This window comes from Dermochelys coriacea, chromosome 9 (assembly GCF_009764565.3).
Source record: "Dermochelys coriacea isolate rDerCor1 chromosome 9, rDerCor1.pri.v4, whole genome shotgun sequence".
NCBI classification, from domain to species: Eukaryota; Metazoa; Chordata; order Testudines; family Dermochelyidae; genus Dermochelys; species Dermochelys coriacea.
Window position 1 is genome coordinate 28911576 of NC_050076.1, and position 14791 is coordinate 28926366.

At 39.3% G+C, this 14791-nt stretch overlaps 2 protein-coding genes across 5 annotated transcripts in view; one reads left to right on the forward strand and one right to left on the reverse strand.

Annotated features, from left to right (window-relative positions):
- The window catches only part of LOC119861060 (ceruloplasmin), a 34968-nt gene extending 26333 nt beyond the window's left edge, over positions 1 to 8635 (forward strand). The window contains exons 14-19 of one of the 3 annotated variants that reach the window (XM_038415514.2): positions 1363 to 1491; positions 2614 to 2720; positions 3612 to 3828; positions 4515 to 4654; positions 5329 to 5491; positions 8340 to 8635. In XM_038415514.2, coding sequence (XP_038271442.1) covers positions 1363 to 1491; positions 2614 to 2720; positions 3612 to 3828; positions 4515 to 4654; positions 5329 to 5491; positions 8340 to 8410 — 827 coding nt within the window. In that variant the 3' untranslated portion in view covers positions 8411 to 8635. Of the gene's footprint in view, positions 1 to 1362; positions 1492 to 2613; positions 2721 to 3611; positions 3829 to 4514; positions 4655 to 5328; positions 5506 to 8339 lie in introns of those variants that run through there. The other 2 variants (XM_038415516.2, XR_005294786.2) reach the window with 2 other exon arrangements.
- The window catches only part of HPS3 (HPS3 biogenesis of lysosomal organelles complex 2 subunit 1), a 38143-nt gene continuing 31258 nt past the window's right edge, over positions 7907 to 14791 (reverse strand). For both annotated transcript variants that reach the window (XM_038415517.2, XM_043491949.1), the window contains 2 exons: positions 14397 to 14487; positions 7907 to 11417 (listed from right to left, as the gene is read on the reverse strand). In XM_038415517.2, coding sequence (XP_038271445.1) covers positions 11290 to 11417; positions 14397 to 14487 — 219 coding nt within the window. In that variant the 3' untranslated portion in view covers positions 7907 to 11289. The remainder of the gene's footprint in view (positions 11418 to 14396; positions 14488 to 14791) is intronic.

Consider the following 14791-nt stretch of genomic DNA (forward strand, 5'->3'; position numbering starts at 1 on the left):
CTTCAGCTATGCGAATAGCGTAGCAGAAGTTGTGTATCTTAGTTCGAACCCCACCCCCCCCTCCCCCAGCGTAGCCCAGGCCTTATCTTTTGTTTTGTTAAGCTAAACAAGCCCAGGGGGAATGTGATTGTTCTCTGTAAACACATCTGCGGGTATGTCTACACTCCCCGCCTGATCGGCGGGCAGCGATCGATCCAGCAGGGGTCGATTAGACATGATAAATCGATCCCTGAGCACTTTTCCGTCAACCCCTGTACTCCCCCGCCACGAGAGGCACAGGCAGAGTCGACGGGGGAGTGGCAGCAATCGACTGACCATAGTGAAGACACTGCGGCGAGTAGATCCAAGTACGTCGACTTCAGCGACATTATTCACGTCGCTGAAGTTAAGTAACTTAGATTGATTTCTTCCCCCCCCCCCGCTCCCCTCCCCCGGCAGCGTAGACCAGTGGTTTGAGAAACACCAGGGAGGGAGAGGAGTTATTTAAGAGCAAATGTTGGCACAAGAACAAAAGGATATAAACTGGCCATCAACAGGTTTAGGCTTGAAATGAGACTCAGGTTTCTAATCATTAGAGAAATGAAGTTCTGGAACAGCCTTCTAAGAGGGTCAGTGGGTGCAAAAAGCCTTACGTGTTTCAAGACTGAGCTTGATAAGTTTTATGAAAGAGATAGTATAAGATTCCCTACAATGGCATATACCATTTGTGTCTATTAGCAAATATCTCCAATGGCTGGAGATGGGACACTAAATGGGGAGGGCTCCAAGTTGCTAGAGAGAATTTTTTGGGGGCTTTGAATGGTGGGTCTTGCCCACATGCTCAGGGTCTAAATGATCGTCATACTTGGGGTCAGGAAGGAATTTCCCCCCAGGTTAGACTGGTAGAGACCCTGGATTTTTTTTGTCTTCCCTTGCAGCATGGAGTGCTGGTCACTTGCTGGTTATAACTAGTGTAAATGATAGATTATCTGTAACTTGAAGGCTTTAAAATCAAGGTTTGAGGACTTCAGTGATTCAGCCAGAGGTTATGGGCCTATTGCAGGAATGGATGGGACAGGTTCTGTGGCCTGTGATGTGCGGGAGCTCAAACTAGATCATCAGGATGGTTCCTTCTGGCCTTAATCTGAGTCTAATAAACAATTTACAATTATTATACACACACGACTTGTGCTTACTGAATCTACTCTTTCTATAATGAATAATTTACCAGGTTTGGACTCAGTTTTCCTGGGCTAGGTATTAGAGTAGAGACCTCCTGCCTACTTCTGCTGCACGTTCACACATAACACAAGAAGCGGCCTTTTTACTAGTGTGACCATCTTTTGAGCTGGGAAAGATTTGTCTTTCTTTTCAACCTAACAGGTCCATTGCTTCTTGCAAATGTTGGCGATAAAGTTACAATTGTGTTTAAGAATTTGGCCACGAGACCTTATTCTATACATGCCCATGGAGTGAAAACGGACAGTTCCACTGTTGCTGTAACTCAGCCAGGTAAACCATATCACTTACTCCACTGTGCTCACAGCAAACTTCAAGCTATTTAATAAGGCTTAGGATGAGGGGAAAACCCCCCCAAAAAACTCTTCTTCCACTCAGCCACTGCAACTTTACTAAGGTGGTATTGCTTTCATGAAAATACAATCAGTTATAATATTTTCGTAGAACTATTAGTTAATTAGCATTTAATGCTCCTCATTTACAACTATTGCACTGTATCTTAAGCTATGCTACATTTACAATGCAACAGTGGGACAACTGCAGCTGTGCTGCTATAGCACTTCAGTGCTGACGCTCACTACAGTGATGGAAGGGGTTCTCCTGTTGCCATAGTTAATCTACCTCCCAAGAAGCACTAGGTCAACAGAAGACTTTGTCCATCAAGCTAGTGCTATCTATACCGGGGGTTAGGACAGCTTAACTAGGTCACTAAGGAGTTTGGATTTTTCACAACTTGAGCATCGCAGCTGGGTCAATTTAACTTTTTCGTGTAGACTTGGTCTTAGAAGTACAGTGCCAGATCCTGCAGTCACATTTCACGTTCTTAAACAGGCAAGTCTCTCATTGAAGAAAATAGATTTTGCCATTTAAGAACAGCATGATTTGGCCTATGCAATCTCTGTTATTTCAAAAGTTATTCTGGGTTCTCTGTCTTCTTCATAGAATGCAGGGTTACTTTGCTAAGAAGTGGCAGAATTGAATAGTGCCATCACACAAAGGGATTTGAGCAAGAGTTCAAGTATCTGCAGAAGGGAAATAACAATAAATGAGTCAGCCACAGCTGCACTCAAGAAGAGGAAGCTCACAGCAAAAATAAAACTGTAAATTAAAATACCATCTGTTACAGGACAACTTCTTAGATGATAACTTTTTTCCTGAAGGACAATGAATTGTTTCATGCACTGGGTTGTTTGTTAAAATATCCTGCAAAGCATGATTTATTGTCAAGTGAGGACGGGGGAGAACCCCATCAACTTGGTCAATTTTTTTAAGACCTAAAATCCTTGACAACATCCTTTGAATCACTTGCCATCAGCTTCTTTGAATAAATAAGTTGTGGACTGGATGAACAAAGTGAATACACCTTTAAAATACACTAATATCTACTTAATTCAGGTGAAACAAGAACCTACGTCTGGAAAATCCCTGACCGATCTGGTTCTGGGAAAGGTGATCCACCCTGTATTCCTTGGGCTTATTACTCAGTTGTGGATAAAGTTAAGGTATGTTTCTAATGACAGTTAAACAAAAATTCCTTTACAGTGAAAAGGAAAGGAGTTTGAACTCTTCCATTTTCTGTTTTCTCTGATAAAAGCAAAACCCCTGCTACTGCAGCTGTTTAGACAGACTTGTTACTTTAAAGGGCATAATAATTCCATACTGAGTTACTGGTTTGTAATTTCACTGCATTCCTGCTAATATGTACTGGTTAGCCTAAACTAATATTTAAAGCAACCATCCTAAAAATCCTTGAAAGTGAAAGAGCTGATTACATTAATGGAGCAAATATGTAATTGGTCATTTGCATGGAAAACTGCCACATGCAAATTGAGCACAATAGTGCAAAAAAAAAAAAAAATCTGAAAACAGGGTTATTGCATATGTGTTTAGTTGAAGTCACCCTTGAATGGAGACCAAGTACAAAAGTATCTCTAATAAATTTTGGAAAGAGAGACAAGCAAGTTAAAACAGGATTAAAATTGAAGCTGTTTTGTAACATTATCTCTAGCACCAACTACAATATACAAAAAGAAAAGGAGTACTTGTGGCACCTTAGAGACTAACAAATTTATTAGAGCATAAGCTTTCGTGAGCTACAGCTCACTTCATCGGATGCATTTATATTTATATATTTATATATTTATGCAATATACAGAGAGAAGAAACAGTTGCTGTTTATGCTGTATTGCACCTTGTGCTGCCCCAGGATTAAATGAATAACCCTCCTCTTCATCTGTGAGATTTCCTTGTTCAATTGTCAATTACCAAATGCCAGCAGAAATGCATTCTCAGTCTCAGTCGTGATGCTGTTACTAATGAGTATTCCACTCGGCTATTAAAGCCCATTCTACTTAGATAAGACACCCATGAGAATTTTGTTTTTGTGTTTTCAGGATACGTACAGTGGATTAATAGGGATGCTTGTTGTCTGTCCCAAGCAGTATTTGCCAACATTTCTGTTGAAAAATAGAGTTGAATTTGCTCTTCTTTTTATGGTTTTTGATGAAAACGAGTCTTGGTACTTAGATGAAAATATCAAAACTTATTCTGCCAATCCAGACAAAGTAAACAAAGAAGACGAGGAATTTATTGAAAGCAATAAAATGCATGGTACATTTCCCAATTTCATTTCACTGTATCTTTGAAATCTATGGCTGTCAAATTTGTTTCTGAAATCTGTGATCTTTTGGTTCTGGGTGTATATGTGACTTTCCAAGCTTTACTGGATGTCCAGTTATCAGGCCCAAGCCTTACTCAGACAGGCAAGAACCCTTATTCGTCAGGACAGCACTTAAACATATGCTTAAATTCCATTTAAATAAAAATACTGAAATAGAATATGATAAAACCGTATTTTGTATTTTTATCCATAAAGTTATCCACATTGAAATTCTAATCCCTTTAAAATCAATTGTTAAATTTCAACATGTTGGGGCAAGTGCTAATATAAGGCCTAATCCTGAAGGTACTGAGCATCTCCTGAGAGCTTCGATTCTGTGTTCCACTGCAGCTGAAGATTCCCAAGACTTCACAGTATCAGCCCCATGCTAGGGTAGAGCACTCTCTAGCCTCTTTTCCCACAGAGCAAATGTGGGATGTATCATATCATCAGATCCTATCCTCAGAGGTTTTCTTATTTGATAGGGACAGTACATTCAGTCAGTTCCTTTATTTTTTTAAGGGACATTCAAAGTAGTTCTGATTGTCTACCACTAGCATTAAACTCTCAAATTCCTCTGCCATTAAAATCTAGATAACAATAAAACAAAATGTGTTTTGTATCCCCCTCTCCCCAGCCATTAATGGAAAACTGTTTGGAAACTTACATGGTCTTACAATGCATGTTGGAGATAAAGTAAGCTGGTACCTGATGGGAATGGGGAATGAAGTAGACATGCATACAGCACATTTCCATGGCCATAGCTTTGATTATAAGGTAAAATTCCTTTTATGTTCATTTCTTACTGTGTTCACTCTTTTCATGAGGATTATGAGGGAATGAGATGTTACAATCTTAAGCCACAGTCCTGTAACTTGAAGTTACAGTATTTATATATAAAAAATATTTGCTCAGACCAAGATACCTTTATATGAGAGAAGACTAGATGATGTTTGGTGATGGGATTTCGTATAGGTACGTTTCTCATGCTACCTCCACAATTTATCTCCAAGTTGCCACACTCATGATATGAAAATTGTGCTTCTCCCAACCCCTTACACAGTTGTCCTAGTTAAATTTTTTTAGTTAATTTTGAAAGGGAAGATTTATGAACGCATGAATTAATGGCTCTGTGAAGTGAGGCTGCTTTGGAGTTGACATACTTGGAGAAAGAGCTCTGTGTAAGCTCAAAAGTTGTCTCTCACCAACAGAAGTTGGTCCAAGAAAAGATATCATCTCATCCACCTTTTGTCTCTAACATACTGGGCCAAAACTTTACATTAATCCCATTAGAAGTCCTGTTAAGACTATTGAATGACTTCTGTGAGAGTGTGAGCACCTGTGTAAGTTTGAGGCGAATGTAGCCCATCGTACAGCCATCTATCAATGCAGCACTGTGTATTTATCCATTACATAGGTGTAATTGCTATTGTTGTTGTTCCCCCTTGAAGCGCACTGGAGTTTACCGGGCTGATGTCTTTGACCTTTTCCCTGGTACATTTCAAACTGTGGAAATGCTTCCAAAGTACCCTGGCACCTGGTTACTGCACTGTCATGTGACTGACCATATCCATGGTGGCATGGAAACTACCTACACTGTGCTCCCCAAAGAAGGTAAGACTGGCTAACCTAGATCAATCAGAGGGACATGTTTAAGGATGCCTTACTGAATATAGGACATATCCCGAGAAATGCTGAGCAGCAGATTATTAGGCCCATGGGGAAGAAGAGAGATGAGAAGGCCTGAGTGCATTACGAAGGACCAAATTTAGCCCTGGGTGAAATTCTGTGCTCTTGTAGGTGCAGCACAGAATTCACAGCCAGAGAGATGGGCATGTTAAGGTAACTTTAAGCAACCCCTGCACTCCTGATTCTGGAGTGCTCCAGCAACCTGGGCCAGGGCAGCCTCCAGTATAATTTAGACAGCCTAGGGGAGAAGGGGTCAGTTATCTAAGTACGCTTTTTGGGACAATGATTGTCAATTTTATTTTGTTTGTACAGTGCCCAGTTCAATAGGGATTCCTAGGCACTATCATACCAACAATAAGTTACAGCAGCCCCCTTGGACTGCCCTGTGGGTAACACTGCCCAGAATCTCCACAGTGCTACATGCCAAGGCCCTGCCCCAACAAAACCCCTACATTAAGGCTTACATGGGCAGCCTTGGAACACAGCCTGCAGCTGTCGTTCTCAGTTCCTGCATCCAGGGAGGAATTCCCTGATGCATCACAGGATTTTAAATCCTCTTATTGCCTTTCTGACAGTCTTCTCAGGCATTAAAAGGCTCAGAGTAGGGGTGAGAATCTTATTCCATGTGTAAGCAGGGGCAATTAAAGCGAATAAAAGGCTTGATCCCACAAGCAGCTGAATATGTACAATTCCATTGGTGACAAACATATTTCTATTTCTGGCCCTGTACCAGAAACCTTCAATCAATCTGTATCTTATATATTCCCAAGTAAGAGAGATATTACTATAGTTCTAAGCCAAAGGAAAAGAAAAAAAAGTTATTGTAAACAGGAAAGTCAAATATTTGGGTGGAGCACATAGAATTAATGAATTGTCTTATAAAATGTGCCATTTTAAATGTATTCTATAAGCACTGCTGGATTAGTTTTAGGGGACTTGGGCACCTAAATCCTCTTGACTTTCAATGAGATTTAGGCCCTTTTGAAAACATTACCCTGGGTTTCTAATGATCTCTAACAAAAATCCAAACTCTTAATTTAAGTTTTTACAATTATGGTTTAGCAAAAGCTTCCTGCTAACTCTTATGGATATCAAAGGGAGATGAGATGTTACTACAGTAATACAAACAAACAGAAAGAAAAGGAGTACTTGTGGCACCTTAGAGACTAACAAATTTATTAGAGCATAAGCTTATTATTAGAGCGTAAGCTTTCGTGAGCTACAGCTCACTTCATCGGATGCACAAAAGCTTATGCTCTAATAAATTTGTTAGTCTCTAAGGTGCCACAAGTACTCCTTTTCTTTTTGTGAATACAGACTAACACGGCTGCTACTCTGAAACAAACAGGGCACTCATTATGATCTAAAGTGTAAAAATACACTTTAGATCATCATTTCAATTACACTTGTGAATCTGGGTTAAGGCCCCATTCTTGCAATTACCAAGGCACATGACCTTTACCTAAATGCATGCATAATTCCATTGAAGTCAATGGAACTGCTCACATGGAGAAGTGTTTAGAGAATTAGGACCACAGGCAGTCAAATTACACCAGACTCACACCAGTGAAAGTATAATAAAAATATTATTCCTTATGAGACAGAATGCTGCCACAGCTAAGTAATGCCATTTCTATAGTATTACAGGCTCTCATATGCATTTTATATAAATATTTTCCCCATAGCTGTTATACAAAATTGAAAAGCCCCTATAAAAATAATTTTTTAAAAGTGGTATGTTTTCATAAGGGAGTGTTAATCCTACAGAAAAGGTTAGCCTGGGCCTGGAAGTTAAAGAATATAGAACTTTTAAAATAATTGTTTTACAAAAAGCCTGATTCCCCTTCCCACCCCACCCTCCCACCCCCAAAACTAGCAAAAATGAATGTCTGGGAGGGGTCTGTAAGTACAGGATATGACAATGGGCAGAAGAACATATCAAAGAAATGGGAAAAATCTCTTATGCTTGGAAGGGTATTTTAGTTAAGGAGAAGGCTGCCCTTCAACATAATAAAAGGAAGATAGTAGTGAAGCTTTTTCCTATCCACCCTCCCCTCCCCAGATATGAGAGTTGAGATCTGATCCTTCAGACAAAAATCTGTCTCGCATGCAATTGCTCACAAAAGACAAAGGGGTTGCAGAACGGGCCCTCATTAAAAACAAGTTTTCCTATTTAAAACAAACACTGTGAGCAGATATTTGAGGAATGATTAAATCTTATTTTAAATTCAAATGAGTACCTTTTTTTTTTTTTTAAACAAAAAACACTCCTAAAAACTTTCCTGTGCTATAAAGAGGTAAAAGTTTATAGTAAACACCACAATTAAAAATACCAGAAACTGGGTAATAAAGCATCTTTAACCCTTGATCTATATTTAAAAGTATACATGATTTAGCATGAATACCAGAAAATGCATCTAACTTTTGTAAGTAAATCTTGTTTAGAAAACAGAGTACAAGTATAGCTTATACCAGACTTGTACAGAAAGTAAAAGTTGATTTACACAATATACTGTGAGATATGTAAAACAGATTTTACCCTACACACCTATGTAGTAAAATGGATCCCTCATAATGATACGGAGATTGACTCAAGTCATAAACATACAATCCAGTCTGAACTCCCAGCATTTTAATGTGGGGTTTTGGATTGGATCTTAACTTCTCCCGAAAATGGGTGCACTGAGAAAAATCGTTGTTACTTATCTTACACACAAAAAATAGTTTGTTGCATTGATATGAGGTTTTACAGAAACACTTTTCCCCTTTGCAGAGCAACAGTCTTTGTTCCCAAGGATGTTTGAGCAGTTCACACATAAAATCACAAGAGCCAGAACAGAATGAAGGAATTAGCTCATCACAAGGATTCTCCAAAGTCTTTACTTGATGAAACACTTCTTAAGAAAGAACATCTGGACCACTTCCTTTCTCAACTTGGTTCCCAAAAGGCATCATTTGGCCCACAAGAAGAACCCTGGTAACACATGGATCATAGTTTGGAACAGCTCTGTGAATACCTAGCCTATAAATTACTCTTTGCATTAATAAAAAACCCTCCTGTATAATTGACCATGGATTCCTAAAATGCCTTTCTCAGGCTCTTTCTCCAGGTATGCCCTTCTCTTGGGGCCAAACTCCCCTCTCTCCTAACCTCAGAGAGACTGCAGCCCTCCTCCTTGCAGTCCCATTTTTTTCAGCTACCTGGCTTTATACAAGCCCTGGCTGTTCTTGTCCAGCTGAGCTTCACCTGGCTTCTCCTCCAGGTGCAGGTTAGGCAATTAATTGGCCAAACTAGCCATCTTAACCCCTTCAGGGCCTGGTGTGGGTGAACACCCACCACACTGTGTGACTACGAATTAAAACATAAAATCTATTTCATAGAGTTCCGTCCCAGCTGCTTTTATCAGAGTTCAAGAGTCACGGGTGTCTTAGGCATAATTGGAAATGAATTGATGAAGCAGGTGAGGTGGGATCCACAGAAGTACTTAACTCCCAGTTTTGGTTCCACTCTGACCCACAAAATACCCATCCAACACTGAAGGTGCCTAAACTCACTCAGCACCTAAGTTTTTCCAAGGTAAAAGGTCCCTGGGTGCCTAACTTTCTGCCTTTGGGTATGAGCGATGCTGCCTCCCTCTAGGCATCCATGTGCCTATCTCCTACCTAAGCCCCAGAGCTATCCACACATCCAGGGAAGAAAGGCATTCAGCTATTGAAATCACGAGCAGGACCAGATCTGTCAGGCATACTCAGAGGGCACCTACTGGATTGGGTCCCATTCAAAAGTTAGGTCGACCCAGCTAACGTGACTGGGAAAAAATCCACACACCCGCCAGATGTAGTTAAATTGACCTAACCCTTTATGAAGACGGCTAGGTTGATGGAAGAATTCCTCTGTCGACTTAGATACTGCCTCGCGGGAAGGTGGATTACCTAGGCCAACTGGAGAGCCCCTCCCATTGCTGCAGTGAGTGTCTGCAGTGAAGTGTTTCATGTAGACAAGCCCTAAATTAAGAATTTAGAATCTGGAGGATACTTCCTAACGGCGGTTTGGGAGTCTAAGGGTACACCAGCACTTAAAACACTACAGTGGCACAGCTGCACCACTGTAGTGCTTCAATATAAATACTCACTCACTCCAGTAACAGGAGAGGTTCTCCCGTTGCCGTAGTTGACCTAGCTACCACATTTTGGGGAGGCAGATTAACAGAAGAATTCTTCCATTGGCCTATCATTGTCTACACCAGGGATTAGGTCATCATAGCTACATCTCTTAAGATTGTGAAAAATCCACACTCCTGACAGACGTATCTTTCACAGCCAGGTCTGTCCCTAGCCATTCTGTCTAGTACACTAGCAAAAACTTTGCCAAGTTCATGTACTGGACGGTGGACTTGTAAGCATCTGCTTTAATATGTGGCCTGACTGGTTCACAGCTTCTGAGTTAGGCCTCAAATCTTGCACCAGGCCCAGCGCTCCAGGCTCTCTCTACTACAATATGAAATTAGTCAGCTAATTAGATTCTCAGATGGTTGATCCTTATTGTGATAGTCTGACTGCAATTAGCTCACAGCTGTTTAGAATAGAGTTGTTAGTAACATCTATAAAAGAACTCTTCTCTTACCGTTGAATATTGGAAAACGGTTTAATACAATGAAAATGAAATACTCAACCTTAATTATCACTGTTCATACAATCATCATGACAGTAATTTTTTTTCCAATTGTATTGCAGTTGAAAGACCAAGAAGGCATTTCGAGTCAGAACAGAGGGGAAAAAATGACTCTGTAATTGAGAAACCCCTTTTCAAAATACATGGTAAAATCAAAGACATAAGACAGCTAGTTTGGTGGTCCATCTAGAAAATAATGTAGCTGGAAAGAAGTGAACCAGAGGTGAACATGCTTGTTGTCCATTAGAGACTGAATATAGTGATGGGAGAAGGGGAAATGAACAGCAGAAAACATCTGTGACTTATTTACAGAAAGATAGTTGTTTCTCTTGGGAATCGCTTTCTACACATTTGATGAATAAGACTTGATCCAGCAAAGTCTTGTCCATGTGCAGAACTCTAAGCATGCAAGCAGTCCCCTTAATTCAGGTTCTTCCAACCTGAATTCAATTGAACTACTCAAGCATGTGCATATCTATAAGTCCATGACAAGTCTCCAAAAATTCCAGTTAGAAGAACAAGTCAATAAGACTATGCGTATGCTTAAAGACACCCATGAGCTTATGTATTTTGTGGATTGGGGCCTAACTAGCTGAAGACATGGGATCCAGGAGTGACAGCTTCCATTCCCTGCTTCACCTTTTAAATGAACACTACAGTGGGATAGAATTTTGTGCAACTTTAAGTCGTACAATATTCCTTCTGGCTATATTTTTCTCCATTAAGAATATACATTCTCACTCAGGAAATGTCTGAACTTCATCAACTATTTGGCTGAATAATAAAATATTCAGTTCCATAGGATAAACAGGGATTCTTTTGATTTGCCAGTATCAGTGACATTTTTTCATTTACAAAATTTATACTCTACCTTAAGTGGTGATTGTCTTCGTATTATACAATATAAGGCTACAACCAAGAGAGGCCAGTTTTTACAATATACCCAGGTAGTTTGCAAGTAGATGGACTCCCACAATACTCCATGTACAATTCCACCATTTAGGTTTGCCTATTTATTCCAGTGCTTTCAAGTCCACAATTTTCATTGTGTTTAAGTCACCAATTTCCTTTTGCTGCACTGAAGTAGATGTGGCAGGAAAAATGCTGCAGTCCCATCCTCTGGTAGAACATTAAGGAAATCCCTTAGTTCCAGTTCCATGGCAACAACTGATAAAGTTTCTGCACAGGGAAAGAAATATAGATGATTTTAAACATAGTATAAAGTGCAACACACTATAGAGCTGATCTTTAACGTAACTAAATCAGCAAAATATTTAAATACTGTGATTACAGTAGATTTAAGAGAAAGACCCAAATAGCAGCAGATACATTTGGCAACTGGGGAACAGTTTGAGAAGTGAGGGTAGCAATTCAGGGTTATTTATGTATGAAGTATTGAGACACACACCATTATAACGTCTACCTGAACTAATCACCTCAACGTACAATACCAAATCCTAGGTGGGTCTCATCTAGCACCTTCAGTGCTGTATAAAATTGAAAGGAAGCATTGAAATAGAGCTATGCTGATGGTGTAACACAGCAGTTGGTACTTTGGGAGCAGCCCATGAGACAAAGCTATCTGATTGTAGGCTCTCCTGGGCCAATTAATATCCATTACAATGAGAGGATAATGGTCACACAATGAGCATCTGACAACAGAAGTTTACCGCTTTTATGCTTCTGACAGCGATTGCTGCCATGCTCTCTATGGCAACCCAGTAGTGACACTCCTCTAGTCATACATTGTGCAGATGTAAAAGGTCTTGTCATGGAAAAAAGGACTGATTTTACTCATCATTCTGAATTGGCTATAAAAGAGTCAAACCACTAGTCTATTATTTATTTCCTCTATAACAGTGAGTAAGGGGACCATGGCAGCTGCCATGGTTGGTCACTGCTCTTCAGCCAAGTTTCCAGAGGAAAAGGGAAAAAAAGTTCCAGTCTCAGGAAAAGAGGAAAATCAAATATTCAGAGAGTCACTTCCTTTGGCTAAGGATCCAAATCCCCCAGAACAAACACTTGACTGCTTCCTTTTGTGTAATCCCAGTGACCACAAGCAACACCATGGCTTCCCTCAGCCAAGAGTCCAGCTATGACATCCTTACTGTTGTTAGAGTCTCTGCACACCAGTACAGTTCTCTATACAAGCCAGGCAGTTATTTCACCAAGCATTCCTTTCACCTGGCTTGGTTATGGAAATAAGTAATTACACATTACTTTCCACGGATAGTTCTGTGATATCTTTACCTGTATTTATATCTGTAATAATCTTTAATTCCTGTCATGCATAATTAGTAGGGCTGTCAAACGATTAAAAAAATTAATCATGATTAATCGCGCTGTTAAACAATAGAATACTATTTATTTAAATGTTTTTGGATGTTTTCTACATTTTCCAATATATTGTTTTCAATTACAAAACAGAATACAAAGTATACAGTGCTCACCTTATATTTACTTTTGATTACAAATATTTGCACTATAAAAAAATAGTATTTTTCAATTCACCTAATACAAGTACTGCAGTGCAATCTCTTTATCATGAAAGTTGAACATACAAATGTAGAATTATGTACAAAAAATAACTTCATTCAAAAAAAAAAAAAAAGTAAAACTTTAGCGCCTACAAGTCCACTCAGTCCTATTTCTTGTTCAGCCAATTGCTCAAGCAAACAAGTTTGTTTACATTTGCAGGAGATAATGCTTCACGCTTCTTGCTTACAATGTCACCTGAAAGTGAGAACAGGCATTTGCATGGCACCGTTGCAGCCAGCGTTGCAAGATATTTACATGCCAGATGCGCTAAAGATTCATATGTCCCTTCATGCTTCAATCACCATTCCAGGGGACATGTGTCCATGCTGATGATGGGTTCTGCTTGATTACAATCCAAAGCAATGCAGACCGATATATGTTCATTTTTATTATCTGAGTCAGATGCCACCAGCAGAAGGTTGATTTTCTTTTTTGGTGGTTTGGGTTCTGTAGTTTCCGCATTGGAGTGTTGCTCTTTTAGGACTTCTGAAAGCATGCTCCACACCCCGTCCCTCTCAGATTTTGGAAGGCACTTCAGATTCTTAAACCTTGGGTGGAGTGCAGTAGCCATCTTTAGAAATCTTGCATTGGTACCTTCTTTGCGTTTTGTCAAATCTACAGCGAAAGTGTTCTTAAAATGAACAACAACATGTTCTGGGTCATCATCTGAGACTGGTATAACATGAAATATATGGCAGAATGCGGGTAAAACAGAGCAGGGGACATACATTTCAAGTTCAGTCAAAAATTTAATTAACACTTTTTTAATGAGCATCATCAGCATGGAAACATGTCCTCTGGAATAATGGCTGAAGCATGAAGGGACATATGAATGTTTAGCGTACCTGGCACATAAATACCTTGCAATGCCAGCTACAAAAGTGCCATGCAAACGCCTGTACTCACTTTCTGGTGACATTGTAAACAAAAAGGCAGCAGATTATCTTCTGTAACTGTAAACAGATGTGTTTGTTTTAGCCATTGGCTGCACAAGAAGTAGAACTGAGTGCACTTGTAGGCTCTGAAGTTTTACATTGTTTTGTTTTTGAGTACAGTTATGTAACAAAAAAACCCTACATTTATAAGTTGCACTTTCATGGCAAAGAGATTGCACTACAGTACATGTATGAGGTGAATTGAAAAATACTATTTCTTTTATTTATCATATTTACAGTGCAAATATTTGTAATCAAAAATATACACTGATTTCAATTACAATACAGAATACAATATATATGAAAATGTAGAAAAACATCAAAAATATTTAATACATTTCAGTTGGTATTCTATTGTTTAAACAGTGTAATTCAAACTGATTAATCATGATTAATTTTTTTAATCGTAATTAATTTTAGTTAATTGCGTGAGCTAACTGTGTTTAATCGACAGCCCGAGTTAAAAAAATAAGGATGTGTGCAAAAGCTTACTGCACATTTCACAGTACTGCTCTGCTAGTCTCTGCTGAGTTACATTATATATAGAGAAAGATCTTCCTTCCCAAACTGAACGATAATAAAATACCATGCCGCAGCAGTTTCTAAAGGAAACGGCTTTCAAATACTTTAGATGCAGTTCAAAGGCTTTTGTGTATGGCCTTCAGTTGGAAATCAAGTTCTTTACCTTTCAGTGATGAGATGAGAATAGAGTAGTCATCCCCAACATATCTGGTTCGTTTACAAAGTTCAGGAAGCAGTTTGTTCCACCACAGAGCCTAATTCGTCCAAAAATAAACCCACGGAAGAAAAGTAAGTCAGTGGTGACTATGAATTGTAGGTTGTGAACACAAATTTATTTTTAATAAGTACTTTGAACTAACATCAAAGATGGTACAAAAAACAGTGGTGTAAGTTGAGATGGGCCTAGTAATTAATTAGTCTGCACAGTGCTTTGAAATGCAATGTTTTTTCAGACTTCAGTGTGATCCTTTTTAACCCAGAAAATTAGAGTGATGATAGCACCCTCTAGCGCCACTGAAGATAAGACTATGCCTGTTTCTGACAGGCTGTGCATATGCT